This window comes from Vanessa atalanta, chromosome 24, assembly GCF_905147765.1.
Source record: "Vanessa atalanta chromosome 24, ilVanAtal1.2, whole genome shotgun sequence".
NCBI classification, from domain to species: Eukaryota; Metazoa; Arthropoda; class Insecta; order Lepidoptera; family Nymphalidae; genus Vanessa; species Vanessa atalanta.
Genome location: NC_061894.1, coordinates 4227073 through 4252277, shown reverse-complemented (window position 1 = coordinate 4252277; position 25205 = coordinate 4227073). Strand labels below are relative to the sequence as shown.

The window sequence follows — 25205 nt, the reverse complement described above, 5'->3', positions numbered from 1 at the left end:
GGTCGTCAAGTGTAAGGCATAAGAAATAGTCTATGTCCTTCGTTCAACCTTGCTTGATGCTAAATTTCAATAAATTCGGTTCAGTGCTCGGCCGTGAAGCTTCCACGTTGGAGAATGATGTCGATATGGAAACCTGTGTGTTGAATGAAATTTCGTTATCCATCTATGTCGTTTGATCAAACCGCATTTAATGGTCACATGAACACCGCGTGGTGGTCACATTAACACTGCGGCTTAGTTATGTACCGAATTCAATAGAAAATTATACATGATCCAAAATATAGCCGGAATTCATGTAGTCGTATAAATTTGTATTTTTAATGAATGATAATGATTATTTATTAAATTGATTCTCTGTTATTTAATTATGAAATATAAACACAGTAATTTATAACATATATTTTAAGCAAATATAATATCGACGTGTCACGCATAGTAATTTTCACGGCTAATTAATTTGTTAAATTAAGCTTTTAGTTAAATTAACTTTAATGCTTGAAAAATCATAACAGTTTTGACTAACATTGTATCGTCTTTTAATGATGGTACAATAATTACTAATTATATATTATGAAAACAACCTGTTTCTACAATATATGTACATATATACATGTACTTATACATAATGTAAAATTTTATAATCATAAATTTGAAATTAAAATATTCTTTATGTAGTAGTAGGTTCAAGTAGGCTCATAAAAGCACTTTTGAATCGTTGTGTTACAGAGTTGAATTAAATGTAAAGCTACTTCCGGTTCGGAAAGTAGGCTCTACTGAGAAGAACCGGCAAGAAAAGTAGTTACATTTGTTCACTGTTTTAACGACAGGGACAAATCAACAAATACTATATCCACGTTATTTATAATATCATCTTTTATTTAGTCATATGCCTTATTTATCAATGATATTGACATGAAGGCTTTAAATTTTAATAGGCTTTAATAACTTGACTTGGTGGTAGGGCTTTGTGCAAGCCCGTCTGGTTAGGTAACACCCACTCATCAGATATTCTACCGCCAAACAGCAGTACTCAGTATTGTTGGGGAACAAGGGACATAACATCATAGTTCCCAAGGTAGGTGGCGCGTTGGTAATGTAAGGATTGGTTAATATTTCTTACAGCGTCTTTGTCTATGGGCGGTGGCGACCACTTACCACCTGGTGGCCCATTGGCTCGTCCGCCTACCGATACCATAAAGACAAAATTTAAAAATAACCGTTAAATCTGAATACAGAAACGAATACCGTCCCCAGGAAGATGTTATAACTTAGCGAAGTCGGAATCTACGTGTTATTCGTTTCCTCCTCGTATCTATACAATTATTGTCACTGTTCCTTTCAAAAAGAGATATATTAATGTAAATATACATAATATTATGGTAAACATACTGTGAAGTAAATAATCCAAATTTATTAAAAATATCCATTTGTATGTAAATATATAATTTATATAAAATACTATCATTATGCACACCTACTGGTTACCTTTCGTGAACGTATTGAGGTTGGCTGGTAGATATAGCAGTTTAGCTTTAATCCCACCTTTTGTGTAATATCATTTTGTTGCACAATAAAGTATATATATTTTATTAAGTATATGTTAATTAATTCAATCAATACATCCTAAATCCAATTACATCCGTTTTACTAAAAAATGATGATATTTGTATTGAATTGGAAAACTGAACGTTCCCGTATCCCTGTCCGGTCGTAATGTTTGTTTCATCCTACTAGTTTCTGTCCGCCGTTTCACACGTGTGTGAGCGTGTGACGTACAAGTGTAAGGGTTAAAAATGTATGTGCTCTTCCAGATTGTAAACAATCTTTGTGCCAAATATAATTCAGTTCTGATCAGCCGTCATCCACCCAAACTTTTGCAAATTTATATTATTTGTAAGATTTTTAATAAATATGTTAAAGGTGGTTTTCAACTTATGAGTCAGGTAAACAAAATATTCTACCAATGGTCAATTGTCCGACGTGTCCGTAACGCCTTTGGTCACACTGGTTCACTCTCACTGCAACAGAAAGAATATTTGAAACTTGCTTTTAAACGCGGTTTGTCCGTGCGTGAGAGGGTCAGACGTTGGAAGAACGAAACAGCAGTGTAACCTATCTCTATTACAAATTTCATATAAATCTTTTGAACCACTTTTGTGTGATTTAGTAACAAACAACGAAATATACAAAATTAAAATATGAGTAGGACTTCAAAAGAGCCTTAAGTTAAAACCGATACAAGATTCCCCAATCCCCAAACCCTACAAGAAGACGTGAATTTTAACCGAACATTGTGGGTTCAGTCCACTCATTTTTCATAGTCTTAAGTGCTTATATATAATTTCATGCTCGGACGTAAAAACATATTTTATGGAAACTTTCTTGTGTCCTGTGCAGTGACCAGTAAGAAGCAAATTATCTCAAAACCTACGTTTCATAAGCAATTTTTAACTTTTTTTGAGGTAATAATTTGTTTATTACAGGAGCGGCAACAGATCCATCAACGTTGAAGGTGCACCTGCCGAACGGCGGGTTCAACGTTGTAAGGGCGTCCGCGGACGAAGATGTAAGATCAGTACTGCGATGTCTCGCCGCCAGGCTAGCGGCGGGCGACCGGGTGTACGCCTCGTGTTACGCGCTGCGGGCGCGCAGGCTCACCAGCGGAAAGGTTCGTTTGTTTCAAGTTAACGTATCTAGAAGAATTATGTAGTAATTAAAATCGGTTAGATTGCCGTCGTGTTATCGTTTTGTGAATTACCAAACATAATCTAATTTGTATTTTTTGCTCTCTTTATTTTTCTCTTAATCGTTTACGCACACTAAGACATCTTATAATCAAGAGCGTTACTCAATACTAATGAACCCCGGTGATTTAACGTGGATGGACGCGTCATCGCGAGTGAATAGATCTTTCATAGCCCACTGCTGCGCGAATGACATGTCTCCGTTTAAAATAAGGGTTGGAGAGTATTCTACTACTCTTTATTTATTTGGCACCTCGTCTATCTCAAAATTTCAGACTAATCAATTTTCTTTCTGATTAATCCATCTAGTTGTTTGACGATAAAGAATTATTCTTTTTATTGCATTAGAAGCTTGTAAATTTCCCACTGCTGGGCTAAAGGCCTCCTCTCCCTTTGAGGAGAAGGTCTTTATATTGATTTTCATACGAAAATAATGCACTTGAAAACAGTAGTACTTACATGGATTTAGATCCAAACGACCGCTATTATCGGTTAATGCGTGTAAACGTGTTCGGTCCACTCAAGTGGGCGTGTTCAGGCCACCTCATATCGCCCTAATATTATTATTATTCTTTAATTTAGATCCGATGGATACATCAAGACACGCCGGTATCGGAGCTGATAACAAAATGGCCAGCGAGCGAGTGGCGGTTGGAGCTGCGCGTGCGCTATTTACCCGCGAATCTTCGTGACCTTTGCGACTCGGACCGCGTCACCTTCCACTATTATTACGATCAGGTAATTTTTTAATTAATTTCAGACATTTATCTTTAATTACTGTAAGTTTTTGAAACGGGACATTTACCTTGTTCTGAACAAGACATTCGTAGATAATGTCGAAATATCGAGCTCCACCAAATAAAAATAAAAAAACATGGTAAATATCCCGTTTCAAATACTTATAGTAATAAAAATGACCATGTTAATTTAAAATCTTGTTTTTCTTCAATACTCAAAACTGCCTCTACTAGACAAAAGCATCCTTCTAAGGAAAACTTGGTGGTTACCTCCTCGACGAAAGTTTTATACGACACTTTCTCCCGCTACCTATTTAATTTTTTCATCGTCGATATTTAATAAAGACACGAATTAAGCATACAACTCAATTTGCTTTGGATTTAACATCGTTCTCTTTGTTTAAGGTACACACGTTCTATGTATTTTGTCATCTGTACTCTTTCTGATACATACATTGATTTATTTGGTTATATTATTGGTAAATTATATTGGTAACAATAACGTTAATTCTAGGTCCGACATGACTACCTCAATGCCAATCATCCAATGGTGGACCAGGACTTGGCGATACAGATATGTTGTTTAGAAATAAAGTAAGTATTTAATTTAAATTAATTTTTAAATTCAAATATCTTGACAAATTTTCATGTTTAAAAAAATTTTCCTCGTAATTTTTTATCTGATGTGTAATGGCAAAATCTTTCCTAATTTTTTCGCAGAATTACAATAGATAATACAAGTTTCCCAAAACAGTCGTTTTCTTGCTGCAGATATTTCTGCAAAGACATGCAGATCTCTTTGGACAAGAAGTCCAATATCGAGTACCTGGAAAAGGAGTTCGGTTTGCACAAGTTCCTGCCCAAGTCCGTGCTCGAAGCGATCAAACCGAAAGTGTTAAAGAAGGCCATACAGCAGCAGTTTAAAAAGGTCAGTGAAGTTATAGGAGTAAGAACGGCAGACTGCTGCAAAAGTCTGGTGATGTTCTTTAAGATAATTTTCTTCCCCAGTGTAAGAGGAATTGTGTATTTGGAAATTACGGAAAACTTTACTAACTGTATTATCTCCGTTTAAAAATTTCGATTGTAATTTTATTTAGTTCAATTAAATCTTCGTGTATCCGTGTACATTATCGTATCGTGTACATTTAACTAATTAATAAATATACATATTTGGTGACCAGATTTTATTACGCTTATGCCTTTTTTAATTTTCTTTGCCTTAGGCAAAACTGAAAATAATTGCCGATAGATTACAATGAATGCTTGTAACATTTTCCCAGGTGGCAAACCTGAGCGATACAGACTGCATGCTGAAATACCTCGAAACGATGCACACGCACTACGGCTACGACCGCGAGACGTTCACGGGCGCGCTCGGCTCCGGCTGGGCGATACCCGTCGAGCTGGCGATTGGACCTGACATAGGTATGGCCGCTGCATTTGACTCACTTTACTCACAAGATGATCCTTTTCACTCGATGTTTTTATATTTTTTGAGACTATTTCTATATTCGTCCATAATGAATATTAACGTTAATCTTCTGCTGGGATTGGTACAACACTAACAACAGCTTTCAAGGTCGTACTACTTTCGCTTACAAGTACTGAACATCATTAGTATATTTAAAGTTTAAACTTATTGTTGCCTTTGTAAACGTTATGGTATCAAACGCTGGTACAATGTTCTACGTTTCTTTCGATAGATATATCGTACGTCTCGCATAAAGCCGGCGAGCCTCCCACCTACACGAAGATAGCGTCGTTCAGCGACATCGTCGCGGTGCAGACTTTGAAGTCGAACTGCACCCAACAGTCGCAGACACAGGTACACATCTGCTCACGATAGACATTTGCCTGTTCAAATATAGTTCCAGCAAAATTCTGTGAATTGCTTTCTGCTTGCAAATGCATTGTTAAATCTCTATATTATTTTATAAAATGTATTTATTTTTGGCACAAGTTATTCAAAGTCAGATTGACAAAGAGTACTCGTAGTCAAACCTTAATTGGATCTTAGAAGAAAATCATAGTTGTAACCGACGTTTTAAATTTTTTTATAGCAATTTTTTCATTTTCTTACAACGAAAATTTTGTACGGCTAGAACCATATTTAGTCTTATTATACAATTTGTTACAAGTTGACAACCTCCGTGGTCGAGTAGTGTATACACCGGTTTTCATGGGTACGCCACTCCGAGGTCCCGGTTTCGATACCCGATAGGCGAGACGATGTAGAAAAAGTTCATTAGTTTTCTATGTTGTCTTGGGTCTGGGTGTATGTGGTACCGTCGTTACATCTGATTTTCCATAACACAAGTGCTTTAGCTACTTAATGGGATCAGAGTAATGTATGTGATGTTGTCCAATATTTATTAACAATTTATATTTTCTGTATTAAGACGAACTCATCGTGCGGTAAGGCGGCGTTGCAGTTGCGAGTGAAGGGCGCTACGGAAACGTTAACTATAACATGCAGCAGTGTTGAGGTACTCCCTTTTCGTTTACTTAAAATAAGTCTTGATACTTGATATTAAATGATCAGAGACATTGGCATTGTAATTTTCCTTCAAACCGAAACACAACAATACTAAGTATTGTTGTATGACGGTTGAATAAGTTATAAGTGAGTGGCGACCAAAAGGCTTTCGCCAACTTCAAGTCTGGGGGTTCCTTATGTTACGAATATATGATAGAAAAGATGTATTAGAATTTTTTTGTTTCTAATTTTCAGGCTGCGGAAAGTTTAGCAGATTTAGTAGACGGCTATTGTAGACTAGTGACAGACTCGCAAACATCGCTTTGGAATCGGACAAGTGAGTATCTATTTGAAGTTCTTCTAGAAACCGTACGTTTATACGTAAGTTTTGTTATAATTACGGTATATTATTATAAAAGATAACATTTTCAACAATAATTATTAAAGAACTCCTGAATTTATTTTTGAAATTGTTAAAATTATGATGTTTTGGTTATGGGCCGTTTATTTTTATGACGTTTTCATTCTTTGCAAGCTACTGTATGGAAAAGTCTGAACTGTCAATGTAAGAGTAAGTATTTGATTTAAGCTTAATGTAACTAATAGATATTTACATTTACATTGTCAACATTAAAAATAAAATTTCCTTCTTTAAAATTATAACAAAAGTTGAATTATCTCAAGTAATAAGTTCGAACTTAATTGATTAAATTCAAGCCAAATATTTTGAGCTAAAATTGATGACCTTGACTATCATGGTGGGAAGCTTGTTAATCTATAATTATTTGTGTCTGGTAAATTTATCTTTAAGAGAATATCTCCTGAAAATAGGGCATATTTTTGGGGTTGGTGTAAACATCATCACTGGTACGTTACAGCGGAGATGAGCAGCAGCTCGTCTGAAGGCAAGACGAGCTCGTGGGAGGCGCACACCACCGCCACCTTACTGTCGGAAGACTACGCGGAGATTGTGGACGATGACGCCGACTACTCCACACCAGCAGGTAACAACTAACGACAAGTTACTAACTGTTCTGAGTACATGAATTATCTTAAAATTATTAATAATTAATATTACACTAGTAAAAAGCAATATGGCTGATCGCAGTCGCCATATTACATTTCACGTGACGTCATATATCACTTGAACATTTTACACTGCAAAATGTCAACAGTTATGGATTCAAAATTATGTTCTACTACAGTTGTTAAGACCGTAACGAAAGCGTTTCAGAAATGTAATAGTCCTGTCTCAGAAATGTTACACATAGACAAGCTGCAATTAAACATTCAGTTCAATTCGACATTCGAAAAAAAAATATATTAGGTATTGTTTTTAATGATTTATGTGTGATTAATATTATTATTTTACTTCACAACAGTTCGGGACTACGAACTGGTTCGTAATCAAATCGAACTTACGGGTATCATCGGGGAAGGACAATTCGGTGACGTACATAAAGGTATTTATATATTTTTATACTCTGTGTATACTAATGTCTAACGTCAGTCTCATTGTTGAATATAAAATGAGCGCAGAAAGCCATTAAAATTGGCATCTTGAATCTCGGATTCCATTGTATATATAACCCCCCCCCAGGCACGTGCCGCGTGTCGGGCGCGCCGCGCGTGCCGCGCAAGGCGCGCGGGGCGGACTGCGTGCTGCCCGTCGCCGTGAAGACCTGCAAGCTGGACGCCGACCTCGACACCGCCGAGAAGTTCCTCGAGGAGGCCTGTGAGTCGCACTTTTGGATAACAATTGTAATCTACGACTTTGTAATTGTAATATATATACTTGTTATAATTAAATAATATAGGTTTTTATGTGAAGAAAGTACAACTAAAATGTTAGAGGATTTTGAACTTTAAAGTTATATAGCAGTAGGATGCACAGTCCCACGGTATAAAGAGTGGGATAGAGTAAAAAGTATGTTCGCCTTATTTGCATAGTGGCGATTTTTATATTATAAAAAAAATAATTAAATATTTATTTTGCAGATATAATGCAGCAGTTCTCCCACCCTCACATAATCGGCCTGGTCGGTGTGTGCAGTACTCCGCCCATCTGGATCGTGATGGAGCTCGCCACGCTGGGCGAGATGCGAGCCTACTTGCAACAAAACGCGCACAGGTACCACTTCAAATATATTCAGTCAACTAGTTTCTGCTAGTTCAGTATCACGTCGGGGCACCAGGTGTACCTTTTTGTATTCATTTAAGATATAAATAAAAATCAGTTTTGTGTTGCGTCTATTTATTAGCACTGTAGACGAAAGATGGCCCAGTGGTTAGAACGCGTTCATCTTAACCGATGATTTCGGGTTCAAACCCAGGCAGGCACCACTGAAATTTCATGTGCTTAATTTGTGTTTATAATTCATCTCGTGCTCGGCGGTGAAGGAAAACATCGTGAGGAAACCTGCATGTGTCTAATTTCAACGAAATTCTGCCACATATGTATCCCGTCAACCCACATTGGAGCAGCGTGGTGGAATATACTCCTAACCTTCTCCTCAAAGGGAGAGGAGGCCTTTATCCCAGCAGTGGGACATTTACGGGCTGCTAATGCTAAAAAAAAATGTAGACTAAAGACTAAATGTATGACTACAGTATCCAAATATAGAAGAGTTTACATTGCATTATTATAACAGCCTGTGCACTCGGCACATGGCTAACAGCAATACGAATAAAACGCCTATGTCCCCCGTAGATTAGAGACGTGTACCCTGGTGCTGTACATCTACCAGCTGTCGACCGCGCTCAGTTACTTGGAGAGCAAGAAGTTCGTGCATCGGGACATCGCCGCGAGAAACGTGCTCGTCTCCACCGCTACGTGTGTTAAGGTAGAGTACGACACAGGGTCAGGGGAACCGCCAGGACGCGTCCAGACTGAGTTATCGAGTGTTTGCGGGGGGGGGGGGGGGTTGTTATTAGTGAACCCAAGCTTTGCTCTTTGTGTTAATTGTGATGTAACTATTTTGTATTTTTTGTTTTTATTAATTAATATTAAAAAATAATCACATGCTATTCATAGTATCCGTACCCTACATGCATACATGAAACTAATACGGAACAGATTAAATATAAAAAATAAGAAATAAATGCGACAACAAGCAGTTCATAACGCAAGTAGAATATATATTAGTAATTAAATATTTATAATCTGTGTTTTTGGTCACAGCTGGCGGATTTCGGTCTCTCGAAAATGGTGGAAGATAAATCATACTACAAGGCGTCGAGAGGCAAGTTGCCCATCAAATGGATGGCTCCCGAATCGATTAACTTTAGACGATTCACGTCCGCGTCGGATGTCTGGATGTTTGGTAAATGTCATTTATTACTCGAACGTATCGTAAACTAGTCAGACTAAAGTACTGAGTACTTATTATTTTATTGGTTAAATGACTAAATATCAAATACAATATTTCCTGAAGGCGTCTGTATGTGGGAGATCCTGATGCTGGGCGTGAAGCCGTTCAGCGGCGTCAAGAACAACGACGTGATCGGAAAACTGGAGAACGGAGAGAGACTGGCGCTCCCTCCGCGCTGCCCCCCCAGGCTGTACTCCGTCATGTCCCGCTGCTGGGCCTACGAGCCCTCCCAGCGACCCACCGCGCACCAGCTCAAGGAAACGCTCTTGTGAGTGCACCCGAATTCGTCATTGTTTGTTATTGTACGGCTTAGTGCGATCTCGTGTCCGTAGCTACCGCCAACTCATACCAATATCTGCTGTCAAACAAAAATACTCTCTATTGCTATGTTTAATTTAAATTTACTATCGTATATGTATAATCAAATAAAAGGAAAGCCGGCGAGTGAATAGATACTTTCTATTCAAAGACATTACATTGTAAGAATTGAGAAGCTGTATACAAATTGATTCGCAGCGGATCTGCTATCCACGTAAATATGGTTCAGTTACGTTACCAATATATAGCTGACGTGCCTTTCGTTCCTTTAGCGAAATCCTGCAAGAGGAGCGCAACACCGCGTGGGATACCATGCGACGGGAGAACAGGAGAGTGGCCGCCGCCTCGTGGGGGGACGAGCCGCCCCCAAAACCCTCTAGGCCCTCCACCAACCTCACTGGAGGTGAGCATGCTCTCTTACTTATCTATGTTAAATTAAATATAAATGAATTGTATGCAATACATGCTAACGGATTTAATGTGTCGGCCAGCGTCGGAGGGCGTCGGGCCGCAGACGTACATCGTGGCGCAGAACCCGCAGGTGCTGGCGCAGCTGCTGCGCGACAACCCGCGCGCCGACCCGCACGCCTACACCACGCCCGCCTCGGTATTCAACACGCTCGCCGTCGACTTCGCGCAACCCGACCCCGCCCTCGCCGAGCCCCCCGCCCTGCCCTCCCCCCCGCTGGCCACGCGCCCCATCCCCGTCACGCAGCTGCACCGCCTCGACCCCCTGGCCCCCTCGCCCCCCGCCACGCTGGCCGGCCACGTGGCGGCGCCCGACAGCTGCGACAACCTGTGCGCCAACCCCGCGCCCCGCACGCCCGGCACCCCCCGCGCGCCCTCCCCCGAGGACCCCCGCGAGGCGCCCGCCCCGCTGCTTCCCCCGCTGCTCCCCCCGGTGCCCGACGACAAGGAGCCCGAGTCGTACCCCAGCCGAGTCCGCTCCCTCGAACGTAGCCCCCGAATCGTCGAACGCGGTCCGATCCGAATGGGCTCCCTCGAGCGCAACAGGGGGAGCCTCTCCCACCGGGGCTCGCCGGTCCCCGTCGCCCCCTTCGTTCGCCAGCACTCGGTTCCCGCGTCGCCCCCGCCGAGGAGTAGGCGCGACCAGGACATAGGTCAGTTCTCGGTCCAGGGAGCGATAAACGCCCAGCTGGCCGCCAGCGTGCTGAACAAGATCCGGCAGCAGCCCGAGCCGGCGCTGGTCGAGGAGATATACGACTTCGGCGGCGACAATGTTAAAAGTTGCGTCGCCATCGCCGCGCACAAGGCGGGCCTCGCCAAGAGCCAGTTCCGGCCGGTCGCGGCCGGCATGGCGGCGTCGCACCCGGCCGCCTACCCGGTGCCGGTGGGCGTCGTGACGGCCGTGCAGTACGGCTGTCCGATCCGTCCGGCACAGACTCAGCTGTCCAAAGCTAGCCACGTCCGGCCGGCCAGCCCGCTGGTCGCGGCCGACGCCCAGCAGGTGACTACAGCATTGCACCGGAGAGCATGATTGGCATATTCCTTTCGAAATTTTGTTTTGCATTCGATTTGTTTGTAGATAGATTCAATTTTTTTTTTGCGCATGCCCAGTTACGGTACTGTCGGATTATTCCTGTAAATATCTCCTGGCTCGCGTGTGCGAGCGGCGGATAGTGCACTTCGGAATTGGAATGGTCGATAACAATCGCTAAAGACGAATGTGGCACTTGGCAGCTAACGTGGATGTAACAGTGTGGGAATCTCAGCGAAGACTGGCTGTGGTGTGTAAACAGACGTCATATGTACAAAGGCTCCTCGCTCCGGTCCGATTGTTCCTCCCCCGTCCTTATTGGTTAAGAGCTTTTAATTTTTCTTTTTCACAGAGTATGTGTGCGTTTTTTTCTGCGGTAGACTTGGTTTTGATTTATTTACATTTTATTTTCATTTTTTAAACTGGCAATTTGTTTACAATAATGTCTGTAATTGCTCTAAATTCTCGCTTAACACATATACTCGTTTATTTTAGTTTACACTTTGTCAATATTCTGGTTTTTTGTTTTGATAATGTATATAATAAGTTTCTCTTTAATTTTCTTTATTAAGAGCTAACTTTGTGGTTGGTTATATGTGGCTGGTGAAAGTTGGAACCGAATTAACACGGGAACCTTTTTTATAAAATTACGAAAAAATTGTGTAAAATATAAATCAATTTATCAAAAATATTGCCTCATACAAACTACTATTTAAAGATAATCCAAGAAATATTTATACTTAAAATTAAAATATTCGATGCAACCCTACTAACCACAATGATAGTTCCTAATAATATTTAACCGATAATGAGCTCTGTGTATATGGCCATAGAGTCCCGAGTTCGATACGGAGCAAGCAGTCGAGAGGAGGCTACTAGCGGAACTGGCGAGACAGCAACACCAGAGCGAGGAGGACAGACGATGGCTGCAAATGCAAGAGGATAATTTGGTAAATAATTTGACTAGAATTTAAATGTAAACGTGTCCCTATAAGTATATTTTATCGTTAATAACGTTGCGAATTCTTACTTACTTAGTGTACATTAGAGAGATGTTTAGCAAAGTGGTACATTTTCCAGAAACGTCTATCGAACGTGCAGCTGGCGCCGCCCGACGCGGACGGGGAGAAGGCGGACGTCGCGCAGACGGGCTCGCAGGAGACCAAGTGCACTAGTCAACCACATTCCGGTAAATATTTACAATTATATGACGATAAATCGACGGTATAATTATTTAAAAGTAAAACCTTCAAAAAAGCTGCTGGGCTGGGTAGAGACTCGTCTTAAAAATATATTTTAGAACTTTGACCACACAGCACACTCGTAAGAACTTTATTAGATACTAATACTATGTAATATTTTTTTCGAGTTTAAAATGTCAAGTTGTAGTATTATTACGAATAATAAGTGCTAACCAATTTGGGTGGAATTAAGTATATCATATCCGTTAGTGTCAAGATAAAACCATATATATTATATGTAATATTACATATAATATATCTGATACATTGTAACATTGGAAAATGTACAACAATTTTAAGCAATATGTATGTATAATCTTTATAAACTGTAGTTTTAAAAAATGAAAAAAAAAAAAATTCAGCATTTACGCAATGAAAGCGTTCTCGGTTTCATTTCATCAATTCACACTTTTAACACTTATAAAACGATTCATTATTGCGATTCCAGCTACGAATTCGTCAGAGACGAGTCCGGCGAATACCGTTAAATCCAAAGAAACCAGAACACCGAGCGAGGACAAGGTAAGTACGATAAGTTTTACTAACATCTTTATAATCGACCTATCTCTGCTCCTTCTTCGATCGGAATACACCACGGGTGCCTCTCATAACCGTATCGCCTGTTCCGTGACAGAAGGAAAGTAAGAGATCTGGCGAACGAGTATAATGTAATTGCGTGCGTCGGTGTCGCAGGGAGCGGGAGCGAGCGCGGGCGCGGGCGAGCCGGTGTACGCGTGCACGACGGAGGTGGTGCGGCGCGTGATGCGGCTGGCGGGCGCGGCCAGCGGGCCGGCGCCGGCGCCCGACGCGCTGCTGGGCGCCGTGCGCGCCGTGGGCACGCAGCTGCGCGCGCTCTGCGCCGTCGTCGACGCGCTCGTCGCGCTCTACCCGCCCGCCGCGCAGAGGTCTCGCGCACTCACTCGCGCACTCACTCGCACTCACTCGCACTCACAGACCACTCCCCCCGCCTATCTTTATAACTTTCACATTATATTTTGAATTTGACCTTGGTTTAATGATATGCATAATTATTATTTTAATATCTTACTGTCTCTACCTATGATAGTAGGTTTCTTTTTTATCTAAATGGCATTTGAACGCAAATCGTACTCATATTTTTAAACAAATCGAAATGTCCGACCGAGGCTGGACCGATTAAGACACGAAAAGATATTTCATGAAAAACTTAACTTTTATCATTGGATGTTTTATCATTACTCTTTTACATACACTCTAAAAATTCATGAATTAATATAATTGCGTCCCAGAACATTTTGTAAAAACGATTTTTGACGACTACTATAGGGAGGTGGAGATGGCGCACCAGGTGCTGAGCAAGGACATGGCGGCGCTCGTGGAGGCCATGCGTCTCGCCATTCACTACTGCCGGACCACGCTGCATCACGACTACACCAAGTGAGATACGAATATTACTTCGTTTTTACTTTGCTAACTAAGCTAATTGTATTTGCCTTGTGCCCTATATCATATAATACGCTAAACGGTACAAATGTCCAATTCCTTAGGAGCATGCTCGCAGCCGCGCACGTGCTAGCCATGGACGCCAAGAACCTCCTGGATGTAGTCGATTGCATCCGCGAGCGACACCCGCACGTAGACTGGCGTGCCGCTCTCGCCGACGAAGCCCCGGCCTGCGCCCCGCGCAACCAGACCCTCAGCTCGCAGAACCAGGTGTACGCGCCGCAATGTCGCACGCTCACACCGCAGAACCCAGAGCCCTCCGACGAGCCACCGCGACCGGACTTCCGGATCGACCGACCCGTCACCGTCGCTCCGGCCCGGCTGGAGCCCTCCGATCCTGCGCCCAAGGAACACAGCAGTCTGCCGGCCTCCTCCAATCGGGTGTCCACGTTGATTCACAACTACAACCTGTACGGCAACGTCCGGGAGCCACAGCACGTTTACGGAAACGAGGGCGTGCCTTTCCAGCACTCGCAGTCGTGCGACGAGTCCAAGGTCGACCTGGCGCCTCTGGAGTCGGTCAAGAGTCGCGTCCAGGCGATATCGGGCAAGATCGAGTCGCCGATGTACGCGGTCGGCAAGAAGCCGGTCCCGGTCGATCAGAACGTCGCTCCCGGCGACCGGGGCTGAGGCGGGCGGCGACCGGAGGGATCGATTTTAGTTCGCTTGTAGTGCCAGTTTGTTTGACGGTGTCTCCTCGGGAGGTCGGAGGCTTTACTGTTGCGAGGCTATGACGCATAGTGACTAGTACTTACAGATAATCAATGGGTTTACTTTATACTGAAGTATACAATGCCGCTAAGATTTTTTTTACTTTAGATCTATTTAGAAGCTTCATAAAGACAATCTCTCGTTTGCTCAATGTCTTAGCGAATGTTGTGGATTTTATGATTTAGCCAAAATTTACTCCTCGACTATACGTGTATGTGTATGTACTGTTATAAACTATGATTCATTTATTGGACATTCGGAGTTTATGTAATTTAAATGTTTTCGTGTAAGAAGTATCGACAGTGTCATGTGATTTAACGAGTTGAATATTGTTTAATAAGATGCCTAAACTTTTGAAAACAAACTTCAGCAACCCTCATTGGTTTAATGAAAAAAATATATGATTTTGGTTTGTAAAGAGATCATTAAAAAATCTCAATTTATTTACAAGTGTTAAAAAGAGTCAAATTTGATTTTGTTTTGTTTTTTAAGTCTAAATAATCCAATAATCATTTTGGTTAAAAAAAACCTATAGATACATTAACGTAACATATCATCGGCATTGTTTCGCTTCAAGTTAAATTTATAATCGTATTAACGTGACGCTTCATAAATTGTTGGTCTACATATCTATATCATACAGAACTATGTGTATATTATTCATTTACAATATATCCCAATTTTCATATTAGACCTCGTTTCAAACATAATTATTCATAATATAACAGATTATAATTTATCTGTTATTAAATTGCCCATAAACAATAATAATAAAAATGTTATCCACGAAATTACACTTTTGCTTACATTTGAAGGATTCGTATAAAAAAAATTAAGTTGTCAATGTGACAGCAGTTGTTCTGTAACATTTGTGGGACTTCATATTTTTTTTTATATATAAATTAACTCATGCAATCCAGACAAGCTCATATTTTATTCATAATGAATCAAAACTGCCTCAGAACAATAAATATTAAACATCGTTTTATGATTATAATATATTATAGTATTACTTTGTAATGTTACTGTATTAAAAAAATGTATATTATTATTTAAGGTGCGAATCTGTCACAACATTGCATTTATTTTCTCGACAAATTCGTACTCAGTATTTTAACTGAAATGAATATATTTTTCTTTGTAAAAATGTACAAAACAAATCGATTGTCCATAATTATTTTAACTTTTATCCAAAGTTTTATTATAAGCGTAGATCTCAGACGGAATTTTGTAGAGGTAGATTCGTTTATTTGATTAGTTGTACAATTGTATCAGAATTTATTTATTGAAGAATCTTCTCGGTTTAATTTGTAAAGTTGTTTTATAATGTGTTTAGAGTAAGCAGGATGTCATTCCAAAGTATATGATATTGTAAACAAGCTCTTAGTCCCTGTATCGTAGTCGTGAGCTGGTCGAGATTATTTTACAAATATCCTATATGACGTGGACCGGATTTTGTTTATGCATTAAACTGAATAAAGGACAGGTCAAATTATGTGTTTCATTTTAACTCGATTCCAAATTATCCAGTCTTAAGATCCATTTATTAAAACAAAATGGCAACACTATAACAGATTCCAAAATGGCTGGCTATCATCATTTCAGATGATAATGAACTGATTATTATGAATGAATAATGATTATGAATTAAAATGAACTAACTATTAATTATGAAAATAATTTAATAAGGCTTATAATAAATATATTATTTCCTGTTTAGTTGGTCAATCACAATTGAAAATCGCCGACGACTCTGAAATAATTTAAAGGAAATTTTTAATTCGATTGGTAACCGTTTGCTTTTTAGCTTCACTTCAAATGCTTTGATTTTATTCTTTCAATAAATACTCAAAAATGGCCTTTATACGACTAAAGCCCGTTCACTAGTTTTAAGAAATGATTCGTTTTGCTTACGGAAACCAGAATTGTGAAATTGATGTATCTATCGAGACCTACTATCCGTTCGTAGCCTTCTAATTCGTAAGTAATAAGCTCAGTTTTACCCAGTTTTTAAATTACGCCACATATATTTTACATCGAATTCTACAATACATAAAAGAACTAATCGTTTCTTGAAAATAGTAAACAGGCATTATGAATTAGTCATAAACGTACCCAGTGTAGGGGGGGAAATAACAAAGTAAAAAGTATTAAGTAAAGTATAAAATATAAGTAAATAAAAGACAAACCGTTTTCAATTCTAATTTAATAAAGATAAAAAGTATAAATTCAAGCACGTTATGAGACATACAAAACAAATGTTCGTTACTAATTATTAATAATAAAAGTGACTAATGCGCTAAATTACACGTTATTTCTTGTAAATACCAATTGTAATTTAGTTTAAAATTAATAATAGTAAAATAAATCTAAATTTTGAGAGCTTGACATATTATCACGTATTACGATTATATATTAGCTCGTATCTAGCTTGCCTATGTAAATGTTCTAAGATCTACCCCACATCTTCGATAGATCGAAGATGTGGGGGATTTAATAGATTAAATAATATTAATAATCACTAATGACGTGTTATTATTATATTTTAAAAAACTCCGTAATATTACTACTGTTAAAAATAAAAATGAGCCTCTAAAAATGCAACACTTACATGAAACAAATATATTTATATGAGTTTCAAGATTTTAAATAGTACTTGTGTACTTATCGCATACAAAATAAGCGTTTAATCAAAAACTGTTAATTTAAAAAAAACATCCTAACATCAATTTCAAAAGTGCCTTTTTCTTCTTAATTTGAATTATTAACGGTTTATGGCTGCCTTAGAATGTTTTCGCATCACTCTATGTTTATGATAGGTTTGGATAACATTTAACACCAGCGACCATTTCAACGAATAATTATTGTTTAAATACATTAAGTACATAAAATCCAAAACTATAACGATTTTCGCTATCTATGGTCAATTTTTTTTATTTCTGTAACGAGTGGCAGCTAATTGGAACATACGACATAAAATAAAATATAAATATGAAACTGTAACATTATAGTTGCTTGACCATTTAATTTTTACTCCTATTTTAGGTAACATAAATAATTGAAATTGTTTAATTTCAAACATTCCAAATATATTTCAAGATTTACTAGAAAGTTAATATGTTGTAATATAAAACCAAAATTTAAATAAATAAATAGGCCACTCAGAAAAAGACATATAACTTTATTCTGTTGTTACATATATTAACAGTCGAGGAAATTAGCAGCCATGAGGAGTTCGAGAGCGATTTCTGGAGCAATGGGGAACTCTGGGATCTCTGTTGAGGAGTTTGTGTAGCGGACCTTGTATGTAAAGTACATACAAACCTTTTGCAAGACGTGCGACCTGGGATACAGAACACTATTGTTAAGAAAATCTCTAAAAGTAACAAAGGCAGCCAAAAATTAATAATTTTGTTTGTTTTTATAAGTTTAAGTAAATTTAATCTAGATTTAAATAAAGTACATTTAGATTCAGATTAAAAATACCTAAAACTAGTTTTTTTTATTCAATTTCAAAAACCATAGACAATATTGTTGCTTTGTTGATTATGGTATTGGAAAAAAATTAGTCAATGTCAATCAAAAAAATTACAATACTGGTAAATAAATATATGTGTTATACTGGTGTTTGTAATGGGACCCTTTTTACCAACATTAAAAAAGTTTGTAAATTTATTTGATGTAGAGTTTAATTATATGTTATATTATATTTATCGATTGTAGTAAATTATCTGCGCTATACAAAACAAAAACTCCTTACTATCTATATAAACTATCTAGGGCACCATGTGAACCAGAACGCATCCACACAAAGTATTGTATTGTATAGTGGTAAAATAACATGGGAGGAACCCACCCATAAATGAATTTCTGTACTTACGGTATCTCCCTGAAGTTCACTTCATTGGCCTCATTCTCAGCAAACTGGCCGGGTCCACTCAGCATGGCCTTGATTGTACCAGATGTGAGAGCATGCTCTCGTTTCACTATGAACTCGTGTCCATCAGATGACACCAGCTTTACATACATAGCATCTGGTCCCTCACACCCACCATAAACTTTCTCCTCTGTGCCTGTTAACAATTAGAACTCAGAGATTACTATAGATTTTTAACCTAATGCACCTATGAAACCTGTGGTAAATATTTAGGCTCACATCTATACTGGGACCTTCATATGTAAAAATAATAACAAGAAAAAGAGCACAGTGCAATATAAGTGATTAAGGATGTTCTTTTTTTTAAATTCATAATTTTCTGCTGTTTTAGAAGCTTCCAGAATTATGGTTTCATCCAAAAGGACATGTATCTAACCTTATCCTACATAAGTAAAAATTCATTATACATCATGGTTTTTTAAATAGTGATGCAAAAGTAACATAATTTATTTAATTTCCGTGTTAGTTCATAATTTTTCACATTGAATTAAAGTGATTTTGACAGAATTTTGATGAAACTTTTTGAAATGGCTGTAAGCTAGAAAATTAAAGAATTAATAATATGCAGTATGAATATTAGCAATATTAAACAACCTTATGCATATAACATAGTAAAGGGTAATTTGATGTATATCCACTTCTGAAGCCCTTTATAAGTAGATATACCTTACACGAATCTAAATCAAGTGTAGCTTTCCTAACTAAGCTATTGCAAGAAGTGTGTAAAGTACAAATTATAAAATTGAACTCTAACATACAAAGAAATCTGTTGAACTGAATAATATATTACCAGAACCAGCAGCAGCACTGGAGCGTTGTTCATCACCAACGCTAGCGGCTGAGGGTGCCGCAGATGGCAGGGCAGATCCAACATCAGACATTCTTCTGAAATTGAAATAATTGAGATCATTTAAAGTAATCATAAGGTCAGAAATGTATTAAAGTTCATATCTTTGGTCAATTATGTTGTTTGTTGAGTTACAACTGTATGTATATATTTTTTAATAATCAAATAAGATTTAGTCACTAAATACTGAGCAATACCTGAACCAGTAGTGATGGCGAACATTAACTTTAAGCTGAAATTAAAACAAGCCAACACTCATCACACTGACTCTAGACAGTACCACCCAGTGACTTATTTATTTTGCATCCAATAATAAATTATACAGGATGCCTAACAATGTCTATATTAAAGCAATTCAACATATATAAAGAAATATGATTTTTCTTTACTACTACTACTGGTAACAATGTTTTATTTAGGCCTCATTAGGTCCCATCACCAAGTGATCACTCATTTTATGGCTAAGCATCAATATTTTGCAAATATTTTGGATAAATGTAACATTATATGTATGATGTGCATGTCGCCTTTACCTATCAATGAAATAAAAAAAAAAACTTAAGATAATAAACCTATACTGGAAATAAATATGATGTACTATTAATTTTAAATACATGAAATGTTAATGTACCAGTAATTTGATTGAAATATTTGAAGATGTTTTACAATGGTTGTTTTAAAAGGTCAATATATGATAATAACTACTAGAATTCACCTTTGACCCCATATTGTGTATCTATGGCACCAAAACAAATATCAATATTTAAGCATCATTTGTATTGATAAAATTATAAATTAGTAATATGTCATTATGCTTGGTTTTTATTAATTAACAAATTATTTTATATAATGTATGAAGCTTTGTTCAAAAGGATTTGCAGTACCGATAAACAATGAAAAATTAATTATTACAACATGTACAAAAATCTCAATAATTATTATTAACTTTTTTGATTATTTTTCATCCAAATAAACCTAATAACAAAAAAAATGTAGTTATTTATTTTTGAAAGACCATTCGATTGATATGGATATACTGGCGAAAAATTTATTTTTAACATATTTCTAAACATTGTAACTTGAAATCTTTTTTCTAAATACAAATCAAACTCACCCTTTATTTAATATATTTGCTTCACTGATATATCGGTCGCTAGAAATTAGTACACTACTTTGGTATTAAGAGATAGGTAGTTCTTATTTTGTTATAAATAAAACTTAATCATCTAATGATTCAGGTTATTAGATTTGACAAATTTTATATGACATAAAGAAACTATGTATTGCCATTTGTCAGTGTAATAACTATAATTTCTATAAACTGCTTCAAATTAAAATATAATAATAATAATATATATTATTCGAATATATATATAAAAAAAATCTTGCTTTATTATTACAAAATAAATTATTCATCGATAAGATAACTAAATACGAATATTTCAAAATCCAAATAATGCTAATTTATTATAAAAAAAACTCACAAAACCATATTATTGAAATATTAGTGCTTAAAAAACAATCGGTATACATTATTTTAGTGATGTATTGAAAATAATACATTATATGTACCTGCAAAGGAATCATCTTATTTTACAAGCTTATAAGTCATACAAATATATTGAAATAACCCTAAGGAATAGTCTAATAGATTTTATTACCAATTGACTATTATATTTATTAACAATTATATTCGAATGAAATATTATTTAAGTAATTAATATATCCTTTTAGGATTAAGTTTAAAAAATAAATTTTCGATAATTCCTGCAATGGATTGTTTATAACCTTAAATACATATTTAATTATTGATTATTTATTACAATTTTTCTATTAGTATAATATATAATTATAATATAAAGTAATTTTTTTTTAATAAAAAAATGGCATCACTTATCAAGGAGCCGTCGACGACGAATCGGCGGATTTTTTTTGACATGGCTTTTTGGCTTCATTTCATTATTTTGACATTTCGATGTCAACCGCTACGTATTTCTTTGAAAAAAGTCAAATTCACTTAATATTTCTTACCTTCTGTGCTATTTTCATTCAAATAGAATTGTGAAGAGTTTAGTGTGAATCGAGCACTAACGGGAATCTAGGACAAACTCCAGAAATTCCGCGAGAACCATGTGACACGAATACGAAAAAGGGCTTCCAGACCGTCAATGTGACAGAAATGTTTTCTGCCATCACGACGGACCAGCGTTACCGCGGAGCCGTAACTACATCGACGCGTGATAAACATAGGGAGATATAGGGCAAGAGCGTTAAAAATGTGCGCGAGATGGCCAGTCCGCCACCGAACCCAAGAGAAGGTGCGGAGAGCGGTTCCCAGTTCACGGAGGAGACGGGCGGCCAACGTACGGCCGCCCCGCAGAAGACATTCATAGCGCCACCTGCCTCACAGCTGCCCACGAAGCTGGAATACGTCGCTCGTAGCGGCACTGGCCGCAGCGTCAAGCACACCTTTCGCACCGTCAAGTTCGCTCGTAGAGTGCCCACACTGCCGCCCAAGAAGCCCGACAGCGCGGTGGGCGGCGCCGGTGGCTCCAGCGCGCCAAGCCAGGCCAGTGGCAGCAGCGCTGCGCCCGAGCGCCGCCCTCGCCGCGACCGCAGCAAGCGACACGTCTGCACGACCTGTGACAAACGATTCTCTAGCCCTGGTAAGCTCAGCCAACATGTCCTGTCCCATACTGGTGAGCTTCCATTCTCTTGTGAATTGTGTGATAAGCGTTTTAATTCTAAATTTAAACTTGTGCGCCACAGTCTCATACACAGCGAGGCAAGAGCTTTTGCTTGTACTGTTTGCGGTAAGACTTTTAATCGTAAAGATCATCTTACTAATCATGTAAGGGTGCATAATCCTGTTAAAAAACTTTTTAAATGTGAGCGGCCAGATTGTAGGAAGTCTTATACATCTCTGCTTAGCTATAGAAAACATTCTGCTTTACACTCTGCAGAAGAAGGTAATTTACAATGCAAAATATGTGATGAGGTGTTCAATACAAAGCCAGATATAGTGAATCATCTCAAAGTTCATACAGGGAGCCGCACACCTAAGAGCGAGACGGATAAAAAGTTTACCTGTGATCATTGTGACAGAAGATTTTTTACAGCAAAAGATGTTCGACGACACCTCGTTGTTCATACAGGTAGACGTGATTTTTTATGTCCATATTGCCCACAAAAATTTGGACGTAAAGATCATTTGGTTCGTCATGTTAAAAATGCCCATCCAGATGAATCATGGAAGTCTGCTGCTGTAGGTACTTCGAAAGACCCACTCCCTGAAACTTCTTCATTTGAGGAGACGTTTACTGATTTTCCAATAGAAAGTACCGATTTTGGTATTTGGAAAACTGTTACTCCTAAAGAGGAGATACAGGAGTGTCAGACAGAGGTGCCCGCATCTGATATAATTGTTGAAATACCAACAGATCTGGATATAAAAGTGGAGCCCTTAGACATAAAATTAGAGAGTCCACCATCTCCCAGTGAAATTCTCGAATATCCGGTAGTATATATGGTCCCACCGCCTTATCCTCAAACGCCGTCCGACTTGCCATACTTGCCGACGCAGCCTATTTCCGATCCATTGGATGTGCACTTGCTCGGTCCTGGCAATGTTCGATCTATATTAATAGACCCAGGGGAGGGGCCATCGGGATTATCGAGTCAGATGTTAGGGTTGCTAGAAGAACGTGATCCTACATTCGTGAGTGAGGAAGGTCGCGTGCAGCAGCGGCTGCCGGCATTCACGCAGGCCTTCCAGACGGCTCAGAGTCCGAAGCCTCCTCCGCCCCCACCGCCGCCACACTAGCCTCGCCTGTACCGTATTAGCTGCATTTAGCTTATATCAATACCGAACTACCTCATTAGGTAAGGATGGTCTAAGCTGTAAAATATCTGGAATAGTGCATTAGTGATGTGGTTATACATATAACGACATTCTTTTGGACTCTAATAATGCATGATCCAGATGGAATTTGCCAAATTGTGCATTTGTCTCAGGATACCAAAATATTTCCGAATTCTACATGAATGTTATCTAGTCGTGTATGTACTTTCGGAATTGTATATTGTTTATTTATAGCGCTTATGTATGACGTTTATAGAGTATAAATGGGACCAACTCTGTAAGCAATAAGAAGGTTAACAGCGCGCGTAGTCCATGTCTTCTTAGTTCTGATTTAATATTTTTTAGGACTGTGTAGTTAGTGAGCAGGATTTGTGTGAAGGTTTATGACTCTTGAAAGCAGTATGCTGTATGATATGTTTTAGAGAGGCGTGCTGCTTTTCGACGCGAAGCAAGTACAACAAAGAGCATAATCCTTGTTTTGGAAGTAGTCTTAAAAAAATATCGTTGGTTCAAATCAGATCTGTCAATTATAAATAACAATTATCAAACATACCATGGAGACTAATTAATTATACGGGAATCATTATTATTCTATTTTACAGTTTAGTTTCAAACAACTCTAAACAACATTCAGTTAACTTACCTCAGAAGCACCCTGTGTTTCCTTAGCATTAAGACAATAAATGATTGGGTCTAAAGCAGAACGAAGTACACTGATATTAAATGATGATTGAAATAAAATGTGCCAAAATTCCTAAATTCTGGACAAAAAAAAAAAACGAAAAATAATAAAAAAGAAATCTCTTTTGCTCAAATGAACAAAAGATATTTTATTTTGATGTTTTCAATTTAGAATTTATCAACAATAAACTGGTATTATTATACGAAAAAGAGAAACGTATAAAATAGTCTCAGAATATTTTTAGGAGTATGAGCCAAATTATGTAATTTGTAGGATGTTTCACTTCGAGACTAGGTGAGTGTGTCAAGATGTCTGTAAAAAATGTTGTAGGAATTCAAACGACTTGGTACGATTGAAATGAAATGAAAGGGTTACAGCTTTATTAGGTGCCTTACATTTATTCTCAAGTTTTACGTAAATTTTTCAATGTCGAAAGAATTTCAGAGAAGATATTTTCGGTATAATTTTATTACTTTTAAAAATAAAGGATTAAGTGAAAATAACATCAATGAGTAGTATAGATACGTAATAAATATTTTTCATGATTATCTTGCTCTGCGATAACTGTTAATACTTCGTCATTTCGAAAATTCGTTTTGAACAAAAATATCTTCCGATTTTAAGTAAATTTCAAAACTTTTTAATTGTTATTGGTTAGTTGATTCTGACATTTTTTTAAATCGTTACAACTTAAATCGCAGTGTGAAGTTTAATTGTATAATATTATTATTAATATTCATTATCAATGTTGGGCGTCTAGTAACAGCGAGAAATAAACAGAAGGATCCAATGTTGTACACGCTTCATATTATAGAATATGTAAATATTTCTAATCTTTTAGGTTAATAGGACTGTAAAAAATTTAATCTACCTCAATTGAAACTTATTCTTACGTCTAGAAATTTAATTACTATATTAGGTTAGTGAGAAAAGAGAATGTTAGTTTTTTTTCTTTTTGAGAAATACATGCAACCGAGGGCTGGTTTACACTTAACATAATTCTTGTTGTGTTAACGATTAATGTTAGTGTGTGCTGCAATATCGAAATCTTTATTTTTAAAACATTTTAATTATATATCATTTTGCTTTTTGTTATTAATTAGCAATTTTGTCTTTGATTATATTTTGAAATAAAGCAGAGTAAATTACATCGATTCTGATCAGAGACATGTAGATTTAATGTAACAAGTGTAAAAAATTCATTGAACAAAAAAAAAAAAAAATTAATAATTTTCTTTCATAATGTAGGGCCATTCCAAACATATTTTGGTAAATGTTTATATTATTCTGTGTTCATAT

The 25205-nt window shown here is 37.6% G+C and overlaps 3 protein-coding genes across 12 annotated transcripts in view; 2 read left to right on the top strand and 1 right to left on the bottom strand.

The window, feature by feature from the left end:
* LOC125073613 (focal adhesion kinase 1) overlaps nt 1-16070 on the top strand; it is a 163998-nt gene extending 147928 nt beyond the window's left edge. For 6 of the 10 annotated variants that reach the window (XM_047684517.1, XM_047684514.1, XM_047684513.1 and 3 more), the window contains 24 exons: nt 2484-2668; nt 3327-3482; nt 3996-4075; nt 4202-4409; nt 4762-4906; nt 5185-5306; nt 5881-5967; nt 6213-6294; nt 6493-6528; nt 6836-6961; nt 7340-7420; nt 7558-7692; nt 7956-8088; nt 8668-8800; nt 9139-9280; nt 9392-9596; nt 9919-10049; nt 10138-10253; nt 11978-12094; nt 12225-12333; nt 12834-12907; nt 13079-13290; nt 13691-13801; nt 13912-16070. In XM_047684517.1, the coding sequence (XP_047540473.1) occupies nt 2484-2668; nt 3327-3482; nt 3996-4075; nt 4202-4409; nt 4762-4906; nt 5185-5306; nt 5881-5967; nt 6213-6294; nt 6493-6528; nt 6836-6961; nt 7340-7420; nt 7558-7692; nt 7956-8088; nt 8668-8800; nt 9139-9280; nt 9392-9596; nt 9919-10049; nt 10138-10253; nt 11978-12094; nt 12225-12333; nt 12834-12907; nt 13079-13290; nt 13691-13801; nt 13912-14497 (3512 nt within the window). In that variant the 3' untranslated portion in view covers nt 14498-16070. Of the gene's footprint in view, nt 1-2483; nt 2669-3326; nt 3483-3995; nt 4076-4201; nt 4410-4761; nt 4907-5184; nt 5307-5880; nt 5968-6212; nt 6295-6492; nt 6529-6835; nt 6962-7339; nt 7421-7557; nt 7693-7955; nt 8089-8667; nt 8801-9138; nt 9281-9391; nt 9597-9918; nt 10050-10137; nt 10485-10562; nt 11115-11977; nt 12095-12224; nt 12334-12833; nt 12908-13078; nt 13291-13690; nt 13802-13911 lie in introns of all 10 variants that reach the window. The other 4 variants (XM_047684518.1, XM_047684511.1, XM_047684512.1 and 1 more) reach the window with 4 other exon arrangements.
* A 1669-nt stretch (nt 16071-17739) lies between these two features.
* LOC125073618 (elongin-C) lies at nt 17740-20628 on the bottom strand. The gene is made up of 4 exons (XM_047684525.1): nt 20477-20628; nt 19306-19400; nt 18459-18651; nt 17740-17921 (listed from the first exon to the last, which is right to left on the bottom strand). Exons 2-4 carry the CDS (start codon nt 19394-19396, stop codon nt 17780-17782), a joined length of 426 nt encoding a protein of 141 aa, XP_047540481.1. The 5' UTR covers nt 19397-19400; nt 20477-20628; the 3' UTR covers nt 17740-17779.
* A 680-nt stretch (nt 20629-21308) lies between these two features.
* On the top strand, nt 21309-25155 carry LOC125073617 (zinc finger protein PLAG1-like). The gene has a single exon (XM_047684523.1). It carries the CDS (start codon nt 21650-21652, stop codon nt 23183-23185), a length of 1536 nt encoding a protein of 511 aa, XP_047540479.1. The 5' UTR covers nt 21309-21649; the 3' UTR covers nt 23186-25155.
* The last annotated feature ends 50 nt before the right edge of the window (nt 25156-25205 follow it).